At 38.4% G+C, this 14,466-nt stretch overlaps 1 protein-coding gene across 4 annotated transcripts in view; it reads right to left on the bottom strand.

Moving 5' to 3' along the window:
• Positions 1–13,642, bottom strand: part of SCAPER (S-phase cyclin A associated protein in the ER) — a 537,265-nt gene extending 523,623 nt beyond the window's left edge. For 2 of the 4 annotated variants that reach the window (XM_027570918.1, XM_027570921.1), the window contains exons 1-2: positions 13,562–13,642; positions 4,593–4,659 (exon numbers count right to left, since the gene is read on the bottom strand). In XM_027570918.1, coding sequence (XP_027426719.1) covers positions 4,593–4,598 — 6 coding nt within the window. In that variant the 5' untranslated portion in view covers positions 4,599–4,659; positions 13,562–13,642. Of the gene's footprint in view, positions 1–4,592; positions 4,660–6,863; positions 6,883–13,125; positions 13,520–13,561 lie in introns of those variants that run through there. The other 2 variants (XM_027570919.1, XM_027570920.1) reach the window with 2 other exon arrangements.
• Between the last annotated feature and the right edge of the window lie 824 nt (positions 13,643–14,466).

Here is a 14,466-nt window from a genome sequence, read left to right as displayed (position 1 = left end):
AATTTTTAACCTATCTGCTAAGGCTAAAAAAAAAATCTAAATAATTTCTACTTTAAGCAACTTTGTTCATAATCCTAAACTGGCTTCAAGCACTATTTATTAAACTTTTATTTTATTAAATTTATTTAATATGACCTTTATTAAAGGTCCTGTATGACCTTTATTTAAATTTTAAAGGTTATGACCTTTATTTAAATTTTTATTTTATTAAGTTTATTTAATATGACCTTATTAAAGGTCCTGTATGACCTTTATTAAAAAATTTATTAAATTTTTATGTTTGTACCTCCATTAAAGTTACTTCTCACAAGTTCTTCAAAATCCATCCATAATACTACTTGCTCATAAAACTCATTTCCCTTCTTTTTTAAAATGGTTTTTCAGCTTTCTAAATAAGTCAGGAAAGACCCTTTCTTTTAAATTCCTACTACTAAAGCCCTTCATATTTTAAGTAGTATGAAGACAAGATTAAGTACATTAAAATTCTAAGAGTGGTAGCACTTATGTATACTTTCAACAAACCACAAACTTATCTGAGAAACTAAGTAACTGGTACAATTTCCCTAACATAGGATGTGGAGCTGGAATTCTGTACAGTGACCTATGATAACTTTGTCAGATCTTACCGACATTTCACATCTTTCTAAAGGTAAAGTAAAGCCCTAGATCAACTAAGGCTGTCCAGACTATCACAAGGGACAAAAATAAACTTCAATCTTGTATGAGCTACTTTGTTTTGAGATCTCTGTTAGAACAGGTATCGAATCTTACCAATTCTATCTCCTAAATATATCTTGAAATTGTAAATCCACTAATATCACCCAAATCTGAGCCATCATCATGTCAAACATAAACTATTATAACAGCCTCTGTGACAGAGACAACAATATGTTCACCAAAACCACTAGATTTTTGTCCTGCTACAAAGCTATATAACACTTACTGGGCTCTTGCAGAGAGATGGCCATATGACTAAATTCTGCACACTAAAATATAGGCAAAAATAAGGTAAGCCCAGGCCTGGCTTATAAAGAAAATCTCATGTATCACCATTTATATTCTCTCTGTCTTTTCTCCCACTTACTGGCCAGATACAGAGGATCCAACACAGAACTCTAGAGAATGAGTAAAAAGACAAAAATAGAGTTGGTCCGAGTTACAATGTGAAAGACTGAATGCTGAATACCTGCACTGAACTATTATGTGAATAAGAAATAAACTTCCCTTCTGCTTATAAAGGGCTAGGTAATTCAGACCAACCATCCACTTGAGAAAAACTGTAAGAGCTGAACAAAATATTTTTTAAACATCTGTTTAAAGCACCAGAAAAGGGCGCGTGGGTGGCTCAGTTGGTTGAGCGACGGCCTTCGGCTCAGGTCATGATCCTGGAGTCCTAGGATCAAGTCCCACATTGGGCTCCCAGTTCAGCAGGGAGTCTGCTTCTCCCTCTGACCCTCTTCCCTCTCGTGCTTTCTATCTCTCATTCTATCTCAAATAAATAAATAAATAAAATCTTAAAAAAAATAAAATAAAGCACCAGAAAAAAGTGAAGGAAGCAAGCAATCATAGGGCAAGATCAGGGAAAATAAGAAACTTAAAGAAGTGAGTCCAGCAATCAGGGCTGCTGTTGTCCCAGAGGCACCTGGCAATTCCAACCGACACAACCAAGACAGAAAAGTTGACCAGAGTTTGATAGACTTGCAAAAGTACAGAAACAAAATCTGTCCAGGGCCATCGCAAGCATTAGGTTGAAACCCTGAAGTTCCATCCCCTTAGAATAAGGGTAAACTAGAAATAGATAAGCCCTCACAAAAAAACAGAGCCAATTTTGAATCATTTCAATATCTGGCAGGATTAAACTATGACTGCCAGTCTCCCTAGCCATTGCCAAAAACAAAACTAAATTTTCTAGGGAATATACTATCATCTTAGGCATCTTACCATCTTTTCTAGGGAATATATTATCACCTTATCTATTATTCACATATATCTGTACCCAATCAAAAATTACCAGACACACTATGAAACATGTCAAATATCTGAAAATCAAGAAAAAAAAACAGAAAATAGAAATATACCCACACATGATCCAAATAATGGAGCTATCAGACAAAGATTTTAAGGTGAGTCTACTTAATATGGCCCAGAAAATTAAAAGACCAGATTGAGAGGCACCTGGGTGGCTCAGTCAGTTACCTGTCTGACTACTGATTTTGGCTCAGCCATGATCTCAGGGTCGTGAGATCAAGCCCCATCTATCAGGTTCCGTGCTCAGCGCAGAGTCTGCTTCTCCCTCTCCCCCCTCCCCTGCTCATGCTCTCTCTCTCTCTCTCTCTAAAATAAATTTTAAAAAAATCATTAAAAAAAAAGAAGTCAGGTAGAGAAAGACAAATACCATATGATTTCATTCATATGTGAAATTTAAGAAATGAAACAAACGGACAAAAAACAAAAGAAACAAACTGAATAATATACAGAATGGCTGAATCACTATATTGTACACCTAAAACTGATATAACGCTATATGTTAACTATGCTGGAATTAAAATAAAATTTAAAAAAAGGATGGTAGCAATATTAAACAAAGCAGACTTTAAGGCAAGGATTACCACTAGAGATAGAATGATATTTCATAAGTGTAAAAGGTTCATCAACCAGTGAATTATAACAATTCTTAATGTGTATCTAATAACAAATAAGGAAAAACTGAAATAGGAAAAAACAGTATCACCATGGAAGATTCTAACATACCTTTTTAAGAAGCTGGCAGAATAAGTAGACAAAAACAGTTAAGTAACAATACAGAAGACTTGAACAACATAATTAACAAACTTGACATATTTGACATATCCGGAACCCAACATTCAACAATGGTAGAATATACATTCTTTTCAAGTGTATGTTATTTTCCAGACTGTAGATACCCTGGGTCATAAAGCAGGCCTCACTAAATTTCAAAGAACAGAAAGTACCAAAGAGAGATAACCAGAAAAATCCTTATATGTTTGGAAATTAAGCAATACATTTCTAAATAACTTACAGATCAAAGAAGTCACATTGGAAATTTTAAAATATTTTCATTTGAATAATAAAAATATGACACATCAGTACTTGTACAGCAGCCAAAGCCATGCTTAAAGGAAAATGTATAGCCATAAAATGATATAATGACAAAAAGCTAAAAATCAATGATCTGAGTCTCTATTTCAAGAAGCTAGAAAGAGTAGCATATTAATTCCAAAAAAAGAAGGAAATGATAAGCAGCAAAAACCAATAAAATACAAGACAAACATATGATAGTGAAAAACTAATAATAAAACCTAAAATGGGTTATTTGAAAACACTAATGAAAGAATAACCAATATCAGGAATAATAAAGGAAAATCACTACAGATTCTAAAACCTCCAAGCTTTAAAAAGGTAAAAGGATATTATAACTAACATACCAACTTACAATATTTGCTATAATGCACAAATTCCTTGAAAAATATAATTTACCAAATCCTTGGTGACACTGTTGAGCACGTGCTACTCAAAGCATGCTAACACGGTATTCCCCCTAGCCCAACTAAAACCTACTGGTCTTCAAGTCTCAACTTAAAAAGTAACTCTCTCAGGATGAAGTACTTTAACCCCCAGACTTAGCGAGGACCACTTTTATATGCATGAACCAACCTGTACTCTTTTGCAGTACATTTCACAATTACATTTCAAATCCTATAATTATGTATTTACCATCTATCTTCCCCCATGAATGACGAATAATTGGCATGATAAAGAAATCATGAATGACTGAAATAAGTATATCATGAATAAATGAACAACATCACTGGGAAATGAAGTATCAACATAAATCCATAACTAAAGTTTGCCCTGCTAAGCACAAATTTTTTCCATTTTACCGTTTTGGATAAAAATCTCTGAATCATACTTCCTGACTTTTAAACGGAGGCTACTGAAGGAACTTCCTCTTTTCTTGGTACTTTCAGATTATCACTATGAACAACTTTTGTATGATACTATAATATGCCCTCGGGAGCTATAGAAGTACACAGGATGGTAGCTGTAAGATAAATGGGCCCAGACCAAAGTGCTTTTTAGACTTTTTGAGTTCTTTACTTCCTGATGATTGGGCAGAACACAAAAGCTTAATTCCCAATTATTTTCTCTTCTTCCCTATCCAGCTATCAGCTTTCAATTCTTACTTCTTAGAATTATGGGAATGTTACTACTATGGTTCTGAATAAGAAGCTCAAGAATTCTACAAGTACAGTGAACATACTTTCATTGTATGAATTATCTGTTATGGATGATCACAGGCATTTTTAATTTACTCTTGGGTTTTTGGCCACATTCCTTAAAGCCACAGTTGGCAGACTAGCAGTGCTTTACTACACTTTGCCCATTAGAGCTGTTTAAAAACAAGACAAATCAATAGGAAATACTATGAAGTTGTTAAAGGAAATAAAGATCTCTGATGCTCTAGGGTATATTGCAAAGATACTAAATGAAAAAGAGATGTAAGGAAAGGAGGACAAAAAAACTAAGGTTAGAATTTAAGGTAGCTCGATCACAAGTAAGCGATCACTTACCATCATTCTTTAATTTCCTTGTATGCCAAGAAGCTCATTTACCACAGAAACCCCTGGGGTGTGACTCCTACAATAAAAAAAAATATATATATATATATATATATATATACACATATATATATACACTCTTACTCATAACATTGTCAAAACTGTTTATGCTTAAAAAGATACAAGTCTCATCAGAAGTTTGTCATTACATTAAACAACAAAAAAAATAAAATTGCTCCTTTATACTGCCTGTTTGGATATAATATAGCATGTTTTAAATATTCCATACTGAAGAATACCTTAAGGTTATCTCCCCCAAATTTTTTTAAGTTAAACAGAAGAGAAACACTGTTAATTACATGAATAGTCTATGAGATCTCAATGCAGACTTTTTTTTACTACCATTTATATAGTGCACACAACACACATACAGTACATCCTTACTCAGTTCACAAATATATGTTTAACTGAAACAAAAGTTTCCTAAAGTAGTGTTTATCCCTATTGTGTGAGATGCATTCTGACATATCCTTCTCATTTTTCAAATGCTGCTTTCATTAAATTGATTTATGACCCACCAATGAATGACAACTAGTATACAAAACACTGTACCTCTTCTTAGGAACTTTGGAAAACTGAGATTTTTATCAGAATATTTTAATTACTATTACATAAGCCTCCACATAGAACAGATCTTACTTTTCAGGATATCAATATAATGTGGCCAAACCTTTACTCAAAGAAACCCAAAGCAGAAATCTAGATAGAACAAAAAGGGCCAGAGATATTGCTAGAAAGAATGGCCTAACCCTATAATGAACAAAGAAAAGAAAGTAGCAATTAGAACCTAGGTGTTTCAGGGATGGGAGCCTAGGTAACTTATCCATTGCCAAGTGAATCTGCTCATTTTAAAATGCAGCACCTCAAATGAAAACACATGTCCACATAAAAACTTATACCCAAGTATTCATAGCAGCATTATACATAATGGCCAAAAGTGGAAACAACCCACACAATGGAACATTATTGGGCCATAAAAAGGAATAAAACACTTATACATGCTACAACATGGAGGCACCTTAAAAACGTTATGCTAAGTGAAAGAAGCCAGTCACAAAAGACAATATATTATATAATTTATAGGTAATGTCTAGAATAGGCAAATCCATAGAGTCAGAAAATGGATTATTGGTTGCCTAGGGCTAGGGAGTTGGAGAAAAATGGGAATGACTGCTAAAGAGGACAGAGTTTCTTTTTGGGATGACAAAATGTTCTAAAATCCATTATGGTGATCACTGCACAACTCTGTGAATATGCTAAAAGCCATTTTTTAAATGGCTGAATTGCGGGCACCTGGGTGGCTCATTCAGTTAAGTGTCTGCCTTTGGCTCAGGTCATGATCCCAGGGTCCTGAGATCAAGCACAATGTTGGGCTCCCTGCTCAGCGGGGAGCCTGCTTCTCCCTCTCCCTCTGCAGCTCCTCCTACTTGTGCTCACGCTCTCTCTCCCTGCCTCCCTCTGCCAAATTAATTAATTAATTAATCTAAAAAAGTTTTAAATGGCTGAATTGTATGATATATGAACTATATCTCAATTAAACTGTTCTGTTTTTACATGCAGTGCCTCTGTTCACAACTCTCCAATTCCTCTCCATCTCAGAGTAAAAGCCAAAGTCCTCACAGTAGCCTATCATATTCATACCTCTCTGACCATACCTCGACTCCTCTCCTCTTTGATGTTCATTCCACTCCAGCCACACTGGCTTCTTTATGTTCCCTCAAATGCCAGACACACGCCTGCCTCAGGGCTTTATACTTAACTTGGAACACTCAAGATTTACTCCATCTTTGCTCACATGTCACTGCCTCAGTGAGGCCTTCTCAAACACTATTACTGCAACCCATTCAAGGGTGCCTGGCTAGCTCAGTCAGTAGAGCATGCAACTCCTGATCTCAGGGTTGTTGAGTTCAAGCCCCATGTTGGGTGTAAAGATTACTTTAAAAAAGTAAAGTAAAATCTTTAAATTAAATTAAATTGCAACCCATTTATTCTGACCCCCACCCCTGACACTCCCTATCCCACTTCTCTAGAGCATTTATCACCTTATATTATTTACTTAATTGGTATAGTGTCCATCTCTCCCTACAAGAAGATAAGCTTCACAGTATTTGTTGGTTTTGTTACTGCTATGGCCTCAGTACCTAGAACAGTGCCTGGCACTGAGTAGGCATTAAATACTTATTTACTAATAAATAAAGCCCATGCTAAAGAATATTTGCTCACCATGTTGTCTTGCTCTCACCCTCCTACATATTCAAAGCCTTCCCATTGTTCCAGATCAACTCAAAAGTCATCTTCAAAAAGCCTATTCTGACATCCTCAGCTGACAGAGATTTTTTACATCTGAATTTCCAGACCATATCATCTGTATTCTTTACTTCTAAAAAGTAGGAGAAAGCATGATATAGTGGAAAGAGTATATAGAGACACTGGAATCAACCAAAGCACTGACTATGTGACCTTGAGAAGTCATTTAATCTCTTTTGAGTATCAGTATTTTCAGCTACAAAGATGAAGAGGTTTAAAGGCTATGTCCTCATTTTTCCAAAATAGATATACAAATACCTAATAACATGAAAAGATGTTGAATATTACAGATATACAAATCATAACCACAATAAGATACCACTTCACACCCACTAGGATGGCTATAATGCAAAAGACAAACAATAACAAGTATTGGAGAAGATGTGGAAAAACTGGAGGTAACATACACGGCTTGTTGGGAACTTGTTGGGAACGTAATATGCTGTAGCTGGTTTTGTAAATAGTCTGGCAGTTCCTCAAAAAGTTAAACAGAGTTACCATATGACTCAGCAATTCCACTGTTAGGTATATACCCAAGAGAAATGAAAACATGTCCACACAAAAACTTGCATTACAAATGTTTATGGCAGCATTATTCATAATATTCAAAAAGTGAAACAATCCAAATGTCCATCAACTGATGGATAAATAGAATGTGGTAGATCCACACAATAAAATATTATTCAGCCATAAAAAGACATAAAGTTTCTGAAAAAGTCAAAACTATGGAGACAAGGAAAAGATCAAGTGTTAACAGCAGTTAGGAAGAAGGAGGGATAAATAGGCAGAACACAAAATTTTCAGGGCAGTGAAAGTATTCTTTATGATACTATAATGGTGGATACAATACATGTCATTACACATTTGTCCAAACCCATAAATACAACACCAAGAGTAAATACAAATGTACTATAGACTTTGGTGTGATAGGGACTTCTCGATATAAGTTAAATCAATTGTAACAAACATACCACTCTGGTGGGGGATGTTGATAAAGGGGGGGTTGTTGATAAAAGTAGAGGCAGGGAGGATATGGGAAGTCTCTGTACTTTTCTCTCAATTTTGCTGTGACCCTAAAACTGCCCTAAAAAAATAAAGTGTTAAAAAAAAAAAAAAGGTAGTGCTGATACATGCTACAACGTGGATGAACACTGAAAACATTATGCTAAATGTAAGAAGCTAGGCACAAAAGACCACATATTATATGATTTTATTAATATGAAATGCCAGAATAGACAAATCCATAGAGAAAAAAAAGATGAGTGGTTGCCTAGGGCTGGTGCAGGAAGTAGGATGGAGAAGCGACGAAGGTCAGGAATGGGGAATGGCTGTTATGGAGTTTCATATTGGGGTTTTGAAAATGTTCTAAAGTAAATTGTGGTGATGGTTACGCAAAATGGCTAAATTTTATGGTATGTGAGATATATCTCAATAAAGCTATTTTTTAAAACCCTGAATGTAAGTTGGTACAGCCACTTTGGAAAACAGTGTGGGGGTTCCTCAAAAAATTAAAAATAGAGCTACCCTATGACCCAGCAATTGCACTACTGGGTATTTACCCCAAAGACATAGATGTAGTGAAAAGAAGGGTCATATGCACCCCAATGTTCACAGCAGCAATCTCCACAATAGCCAAACTGTGGAAAGAGTCAAGATGCCCTTCAATAGACAAATGGATAAAGAAGATGTGGTCCATATATACAAAGGAATATTACTCAGCCATCAGAAAGAATGAATACCCAACTTTTGCATCAACGTGGATGGGACTAGAGGAGATTATGCTAAGTGAAATAAGTCAAGCAGAGAAAGTCAGTTATCATATGGTTTCACTTATTTGTGAAACATAAGGAATAGCATGGAGGACATTAGGAGAAGGAAGGGAAAAATGAAGGGGGGGGAATCGGAGGGGGAGACGAACCATGACAGACTATGGACTTGGAGAAACAAACTGAGGGGTTTAGAGCGGAGAGGGGTCGGGGGATGGGTTAGCCCGGTGACAGGTATTAAGGAGGGCACATACTGCATGGAACACTGGGGCTATACGCAAACAATGAATCATGGAACACTCCATCAAAAATGAATGATGTACTGTATGGTGAATAACATAACATAATAAAAACAAAAAACAAAAAAAACCCTAATACCTAATCCAGAACTTCCAAAATTTCAAGTATTCAGTTACTACTTTCATATTTGCTATAACTACCACCTATACTATTATTTCTATAACATTTTTCTCTAAAACTTTTACTTCCATTTTAAAAGAAAATTTATAACACTGTCATAAACAATCAGTTAATATAAAAAATGGATATGGCAAATATTGGCAGTGCTATTCAAATAAATTTGAGAAACTCTAGGCTACAGTAAAACAATGGGCAAGCAGAAAATGGAGCACAAAACAACAAAAAAACAAGTCAGTAAACAGGGAAGAGACACTAGGATTGACTGGGCCAGAGATTTCTGAACAAGCTGCTGCCAGTGATAAACTGAAGTCTCACTTGTCCTAGCCTGCCCTACAGTCCCAGAAAGTCTGTGGAGACACCTGAGAGTCCTACAAATGGAAATGGGAAGATTGGCTCAAATGCCAGGAAAGGCCTGCCTCATTTCTTTACCTGAGTTTAGGTACACAGGTTCTGAAAAGGCAAGAAGTAAATGGCAGATTCAAAACAGTGAGAAGCCTGCTAGTAACTCTACTCTAAAAAATATAGGCCCATCTAACAGAAGCCAGGACAGTACATCTATGAATTGTTCTCATGTTTGCCAATAAATTCTAGAAAAATTGGGTTTGGCAATATCCAATGTTCACAAAATCTATCACTCAATGTTCTGGCATTTTCTGAAATTGAAGAAAATCTGAATATTTCCAAGTCTGGTACTTATACAATGCCATTGTCGGCATACTCAAAAACTATCAGTAATTGTTCACATCTTTGCTGAGTGGAAAATAAATGCATTATGGTAAAATAAGTACTTTGAAGAACACCACAGACATTTTATAGTTCCAAGCAGTTTAATGAAATTTTCAATTCTGATCACTCACATATATACTACTATGAAGAAATCAACTAGAAGGCATCTTCTCCCATGAACCTGACATGCCTCTTTGAAAATACCAAACTACCTTTCTTCTGCAATACTATATTAAACAAGCCTAACACAAACTGAAATCTTTACAAATCAAATATGTCTGAGATTTGCTTCAAAACAATGAAGGGGGGTTAGCTTTTATGAGACAAGATTGTCCATGCATACATATTACTGAAATAGACTGGTACACAGCAATTAATTCTACTATTCTAATCCACATGTTTTCAAAATATATAATGAATTTACCGATGTGGGAAACAAAGGCAAAAGAAAAATTAAATTTCCTTAATACCTACAGCCCACTGACAAGTCCTTAAAACAGGCAGAGTGGAATTCCTCTAGGGACTCAGCTGCTTTGATGTTAATACTTTGCTAAGGGCAAAAGGCAATCTTAGCCAGACCCTCCAGGATCCTGTAAATCTACTTTAACATATAAAAATTTCTTTGGAAACTTCCTTTATCTCTACTCCCCAAGATACACGTTGGCAATCATCCCCCAAGCATACGACCCACCGATATACATCTGAAGGGTCTCTTGACTAGCGTTTTACTAAACAGTAAGAAATTACTTTTTCCCAACAATAGCCCCTCAAGGTCCTGGAAACCTTGCTTCCAAAATTCCTTAGATACTTGCTCTATCCCTAATCCCCACCCCAGCTTGAAAATATATAATGGGCCACCCCTCATGACCCCAATGCAGCTCTTTCTGCCCATGGGTCCTGTCCCAAGCTTTATTAAAACCACCTTTTTGCACCAAAGACATCTCAAGAACTGTTTCTTGGCCATTGGCTTCGAACCCTAATGTCTTTCCTACATCACTTACTACTTTAAGTAGTCACTATTTTAGCAAAACTTCATGAAATCTTTAGTGTTTCATGTCCAGAGTAAATAAAGACTTTCTATAAATCATTTCCTCCTAATAATTTTGTAAGGTGGCTCCACCAGTGAACTGCAGGACTTTTTGCTGTTTATACCCCATAAGATGTACTGTCAAAGCCAAACATATTTGTGAAGGTCACCATCCAAGCATAAAACTGGAAACAGATTTTTATTAATAAGTTTGTTATTCAAGCCACTTGCAGTCATCACTTCTACACTTTCAGAAATGCCAATGTCACAATGGATATAGGATTGCACCATTAGAGAGAATTCTGTTTAACTTCCCACTAAATGCCACCACCACTTTCTAAATGCTTAAAGAATGTTCACATGTGATTCCCAAATAATTTTGTTTCTCCTTTAAAATTAGGATGAGTTGTGGTTAGTTATGAAGGTGAAAGAAAAGACAGAATCTCAAGCCCCTTCCTCTTATCGTTAAAACGTTCCTGAAAGAGGTTAAGTGAAGGTATTAATAACGTTAATATCAAATCAAACTTTTAGTGATTCTTAAGTATTTATGAAGCCCTAAGGCCATTTTTGAAGTCTATGTTTAAAACACTAATCCTGTGAACCCTAGTCACCGAAATTATTTATAAGTGCATTTGTATAGTACCACTGATTATGCTTCCATGCATAATCCACCAGGCCGACTGACCAAAGGTGGTTAACTATAGAGAATAAAAAAATGCAGCACAAGGGAGCAGGAGAAAGAAGTAGTAAGCATTTGTTGAGAGCAACAAAGGAGGAGTTCTTAATGCTTTACAGACACCTCATTTACTTGCTATCAACAAATACATGAGGCGAATGATTCTACTTTACAGATGAGGAAATCAAGACTCAGAAAAATTAAGTAATCTGCCAAAGGACAAGTAGTGAGGCTGGGATTCAAACTCAGATCAATTTGCCTTCAAAGCCATCATTATCACACTTCCTCCCACAAAGAAATTTTCCAATATTAAAATTGACTGTTCAATTAATATTAAATTAATTAAAATATTAATTCCTAAAAAATGAAATCTTGCCATTTACAATGATATGGATGGAACTGGAGTGTATTATGCTAAGCAAAATAAGTCAGTCAGAGAAAGACAAATACCATATGATCTCACTTATATGTGGGATTTAAGAAGCAAAATTGATGAACATAAGGAAAGGGAAGGAAAAACAAAGAAAAAGTTAGAGAGGGAGGCAAACCATAAAAGACTCTTTAGTATAAGGAACAAACTGAGGGTTACTGGAGGGGAGGTGGGTGGAGGGATGGTATAACTGGGTGATGGGCATTAGGAGGTAATGAGCACTGGGTGTTAATATGAAACTGATGAATTACTAAATTCTAGCCCTGAAACTAATACTACACTATATGTGAACTTGAATTTAAATAAAATCTTGAAAGAAAAATAAAATATTAATTCCTTAGTGGATATTATTCAGATCACTTCTATATGTGGCATAAATCAATCTGCATGCAACACATTCTGAGGAAAAGTCATAGAAAAAAATACAAGGGCCAGAGCACCAATATAAATCAGAGTGGGATAATGGTCGGATTACCAACCCTAGGTGGGAAAGCATCATCCCAGATCAACCATTCACCAGCGGGTGACCCTGCGGCAAGTCATAACGTCTCTGAACCTCAGTTTCCCCATTCATAAAATGGACATAATGCCTATCCCACCCTTCCACCTCGGATTATGAGAGTGAAATAGTTAATATTGGTGAAATCAATGTGTAAACTGTAACAAATTATAATACATACAAAGAATTGCTATCTACTCGGTAAGATGACTATAATGAATAGCTATTTTCATGGAAAATATCTTGGCACAAACAGAACGATGGATACAGTCCACCAGCAACAGGAAGCTGCTCTCAGGCAGGCAGCCCCATCTCAGCGAGAGCCACTTGACAGCAGCAGGTGCTCAGAGAATCAGTTTTCTGTCAGCTTTTTAAAAATCCCGTCACTCACTGGCGGGGGGGAGAAGGCGCGAATGAAGTGGTGGAAAGGAGCACTAACAGAGGCAGAAGGCTGGGTCCTATTACTCCCAGGTGCGAGGTATTGGTTCAACTCTTCACCCCTCCAGGCCTCAGTTTATGCATTTGTAAGACGGAGAGCCATTCCCGCCCTGCTTCCCTGACAACTAAGACCCGAATAATCGAGCAGGGAAAGCGTGGTAAACCCTGCGGAGAATGAGATGCTGATGGCGATCACCTGTCAAATGAAGAGCCGGTGGGAGTCTTCTCCGGAAGCCCGTTGCAGTTTGGACGTTCCAGAAGCCTCGACAAGCGCGCCGCGGCGCACCCCATGAAGGGGTGAATAGTCCCCCGCCCAGTCCCCCGCCGTGGGGTGCGCAGGGTCCCACGTCCCTCACACCCCAGCTGAACCCGCAGGGCAGGCCAGGAGACTGCCCACCGCCGCCCCCCAGGCCTCCTGAGAGGAACCCCCGGCCCTCCCGAGCAGCCGCGGCTCCCCTCCCCCAGCACCGATCGCTGCCCCTCTCCGCCCGCACTCCCAGGTGAGGGAAGAGTGTGAAGGGGAGTACCCGCCGCCATTTTGTCCCTTGGACCCCGCAACGCATTCTGCCGGCCCGCGCCCCAGCCCAGGCCCTCCCGGGTCTGCACTACGCGCGCCCCTCGCGGACACTCACCCCCGGCCGCCCTGCGCAGTTCGGGGCGGCTCCGAGCGTCCCGCCGGGAAAGGGGCGGGGCGGGGCGGGGCGGCGCGGGGCGGCTGAGGAGGGGCGGGGCGGCTGCCCGGCGCACCACGTGACTCCCAGCCGTGGCCGCGCTGCTCGGGGCCTCTCGCCGCGGCCGCCCGCGCGCAAGCGCAGCCGGGTTCGCGCCGTCCGGCCGCGGAGGCGGGAAGCTGGGCGTGGGTTAGGTTTTCTTGTCCCGGGGTCGCTGCCTCTCCGGACCTCTTCCCAGGCTGCTCTCGCCTCGCTGCTTTTAGCCACAGCCTTGGATTCAGTCCCTTTCCTCCGCCCGTCTCACCGCCAGTTAGTCCCACAGATTGGCGACCTGGAGGTCCGCCTCACAAAAATCTGTGCTTGTGAAAACGCTTCGGAAAAGCATGCAGGACTACGCCCGACGAGCACAGCTTATCCTCCGCCGTGAAGCTTTATTCGTCCTTTCTTGTGTTCCAGGCTTGAAAGGCTCAAAGTACAAAGACGTAACAGATGTGTTTTCTCTACTTCAAAGACAAAATAAACACATGAACGGTGTTTAAATCACAGTTCTGAACAAAACAGACTCAAGGCAGACCATAATTAAATGAATATTCCACATCACTTTTCATCCATCTGGGAAACTCAGACTCAACCTTTCTCTCTCCCTTGCTACCCACAATATGCAGAAGTAGTGGAATCCAGTGCAGTCTACTTCACAATTAAGAATATAAGCTTATGGTAGCATAAGGAGGATGGATCAGGGAACATACTGCAATTTCATAAAAGGTGGTCGGGGCTTTATTCCTCTTTTCAACTATTCCTTTTCTCCTCTCCTTTAATTCCCATAAGGATTTAAACAACCTCTCCCATCTTGAAATCTCCCACCC

Source organism: Zalophus californianus, chromosome 6 (genome assembly GCF_009762305.2).
Source record: "Zalophus californianus isolate mZalCal1 chromosome 6, mZalCal1.pri.v2, whole genome shotgun sequence".
Taxonomy (NCBI): Eukaryota; Metazoa; Chordata; class Mammalia; order Carnivora; family Otariidae; genus Zalophus; species Zalophus californianus.
This window is presented reverse-complemented; position numbering and strand designations above follow the sequence as displayed.